Below are 3,381 nucleotides of genomic sequence, written 5' to 3' on the forward strand. Positions count from 1 at the left end.
CGTACGCGTCGTCGGCGCCAAGTCCCAGTCCGAACACGCGTGTGCTTTTGGCCGAACGCGCCCGCCGGAAAGATTTGTCCGCAGCACGGTCGGCAACGCCGCGTTCGGCAATAGTATTTGCGCGGGTAAACGATTTGGTGGCCGGACGCGCGCTTAACTCCAGCAGCGAACTGCCACGACGTAATCTCGGCGCCACCGAGAGAGGCGACATGTCGCTATCCAGACTCGTCCCGCGACAGTCGCTGCTCCAAGGATCGCGAAAGTTGCTGTCGAGTGTGGAGTCGACGAAGAAGGGCGTCTTGCTCTCAAGCAGCGCCGGCGCCGGCGGTGGGCTCGCGACGTGTTCCTCCCAGCCGCGACGCAACTCGCTCAATTTCGCACTAAACTCCTTTCCATGGCGCGCAAGCGCCAACACTCCCAGTACTAACTTGGTGTCGATGAGCCAATGAAGGTCGTCATCTAACTCGAGCCGCAACACACCGCACTCCGCCGACTCGCGGCACTCCTCCGAACTACTCATCGGATCGGGTTCGACTAAACAGCCCGAGGCCGGCTCGCGCGGTAACGGGGGCAGATTCTCCACACCCAACTCCAGGTCGGGCACACGCAGCCCTTGGTCACAGACATCTTCGACCACGCCGCAGAAGACATCCTGTGTACTCAGCTTCCATCGCGCAGGGGAAAGCTCGCCACCTACACTCGCCGCCGACAACCACATCTCCTCAAAGGCCGACACATGTAGCCCTTCAACCAAACACATGTACAGAGAGTACGGTGCAGGAGCCGTCGCCGCGGCAGCTGGCGACTCGCCTGAGGAACTACGCACCTCACCCACCGCGGGCGAATGCTGCAATGTCTTTAAACTTTGCCCCGTCCGCACCAAACTGCCCCCCGCCCGTGGTGGCTCCAGACTGCGCGCAGCCTTCCGTTCCAAACTTCGCACCGCACTCGCCGACGGCGACGGCGCTACGGCCGCAGACGGCGCGTGCTCCAACACCTGCCGCGCTGCCCCCAGAAACTCCATAGCCGTGTTCGCCAACGAAAGTGATGCCGCAAGGTCGCCCTTCAGCCGTATAGTCTGCAACAATGCCAGCACGGAACGCACCGGCTCATTCGAGATCTGCGGCGGATTCGCCGCAAAGACCTGCGCGGCAAACGAAATTGGCCGGATCGGAACAGTTCGCGCAAAGGGGAGCGCCGGTGTGTACAACCCCGCCTTGTACGTCACGGCCGCCTCGCCAACCCGCAGCAAGTAGTCCGCACCCGCCGGCAACACCACCAGCGAGTCGAGCGAACAGAAAACGTTCAACCCGTCTGACTGAAAAAGTTCCATGCAAGCCTGCAACTGCTGAATAGTGAGGTAGTGGTTTTGCACAGCTAAGTAGAACTTCCGCAGACTCAAAGCCATAATCAACGTAGCACGGTCCGCAGCTGAATCCTTCTCGTCCACTACCGCACGCGACTTGTTGCGCGTCTTGCCACGCAATTTCGACTTCTTCTCGATCGCGTGTTGCTTCAACCGCGGCTTCGTACACAACACGTTCCGCGTCAACGCCAACAACAGTCGCTGGAAGCCCTCGGGCTCGATGCTGAGTCCGTACGCACTGCGCGCCAACCGTTTCTTGACCGTCAGGTCCGGTGTGTCCAACGTCACGTCCAGCACCCGTGGACATTGCTTACTCGGGGCCAAATCTAGGTACAGACAGCGCGGGGGACTCACCAGCCGCTCCACCCGGTACGTCGGGTTCGTCATCGCCGCCGTCAGGTCCAGCGCGACCCACTTCTCCTCGGGCGAAATCCACAGATCCAGGTCGTCAATCAGGAAGCAAAAGACGTCAGCATACACCAACGCCGTCTTCGGGTAACAGGCCATGTCCTTCAGGTTGTCCTCCAACCGTGACGGCAACAACAACCGCTGGTACTCCTGGTAGAACGGCGCCACCTCGTACAGTCGCCGGATCGACGCCATCAGTTCCGCCGGCAAGCTATAACCCTCCTTCATCGACAACAGCCACGGGTCCGCCCGCGGCGTCACGATCGAGGAACACATCGTGCCCGGCGCGGCCTGGTCGTACATAACCTGCCCCAGGTTCGTCACCACGATTCGCTCGCAACGCACCTCGATCGGCGGCTCCACGAACTCGTAATGTGGACTTACCAGCCACAACATGTCCTCGTCGTTCGCGTACTTGACACTCTCCCGCGTCACGGGCATCTCGATCAACAGGTCCTGCATCACACACAAGATGCGCGCCTTATTCACTAAATGGCTGCGCACAATCAACGCCTCCAAGTCGACCAAATAGCCGTCCGACACGCGCTCCGAAAACCCCCATTCTTCCCCGAACTGGGTTGGCCCCAACTGGGTTGAGCCAAAATGGGTGGGCCCAAATTGGGTAGACCCAGATTGGGTGGGTCCGAACTGACTCGACGCAAACTGGCTTGAGCCAAAGTGAGTTGAACCAAAGTGAGTTGAACCAAAGTTGGTAGAGCCAAAGTAGGTTGAGCCGAACTGGCTGGAAGCGAAGTGAGTGGTCCGCCCGGCGGGACTTGGTCGCGGTGGTGTCTCGCTTCTCGGTAGGTGGTACTTATGTACAAAGGCAACGAGTTGCATCACGTAATAGAGGCCTTCGTCGTCAAACGCGCAAGCAAGGTTGGCATCAGCGAGGAGGACAAGAGTGGTGTAGAAGCCCACGACGTAGCTGTAATGGATGGGCGCAGAAGGGCACTTGTGGGCGAGTTTGGTGAGGAGGGGGTAATTGAAGAGCAAGATACGCGCAGCCCCATTGATGGCTTGGAGGGAAGTCTCCACTTTGGGAAGACCAAGACAGGATAAACAGTCCAGGATCTCAGAACTAAACGCAAGCCAAAGGTCCAACAGATCCATCATCAGAAAATGTACCTGGATACCCTGCACGGCACAGCTCAACTGCACACCCACGTGTTCCACCGCTTCCTCCCCCATCAAGGCACGCACTGGCGCACGCCGCAGCGGCACCGCTCGCTCACTAGCACTCGAACCTTCCTCGAATATACCCGCCGCCGCTGCGTCGTCCCACTCCGGCGACCGACCCGTACGCAACGCTGAGTGCGTCCGTCGCGGCGGTTCCACACAATCAGTAAACTCTATGTCCGGCGCACTCCCACGACGCGTCCAACTCGAGGACGCGTGCACCTGCACTGAATCCACCGAGTCCGCCGGCAACAACTGGGCAGGTGGAGGCGCCAGTGCGGGCGCCGGCAGATCCGAAGAGGACGAGTCCGACGAACTGTTGTTCGAAAAACGCGATCCGAACGCGCTCCGCATCGGAAACACCGCTTCCTCCGGCCCCCGCGTTCGCCGCGGCGAGCCGCGCCGCGGAGAGCTCCAGACCGGCGAGT

The 3,381-nt window shown here is 60.3% G+C and overlaps 1 protein-coding gene across 1 annotated transcript; it reads left to right on the forward strand.

Annotated features, from left to right (window-relative positions):
- Window positions 1-1,195: 1,195 nt before the first annotated feature.
- On the forward strand, window positions 1,196-2,068 carry GNI_091570 (hypothetical protein; the record flags this gene model as incomplete). Its single annotated transcript, XM_011132570.1, has 2 exons — window positions 1,196-1,303; window positions 1,724-2,068. Coding segments are annotated over 2 exons (453 nt in total), but the record flags the coding sequence as incomplete, so codon positions are not given.
- Between the last annotated feature and the right edge of the window lie 1,313 nt (window positions 2,069-3,381).

Source organism: Gregarina niphandrodes, assembly GCF_000223845.1.
Source record: "Gregarina niphandrodes unplaced genomic scaffold scaffold00018, whole genome shotgun sequence".
Taxonomy (NCBI): domain Eukaryota; phylum Apicomplexa; class Conoidasida; order Eugregarinorida; family Gregarinidae; genus Gregarina; species Gregarina niphandrodes.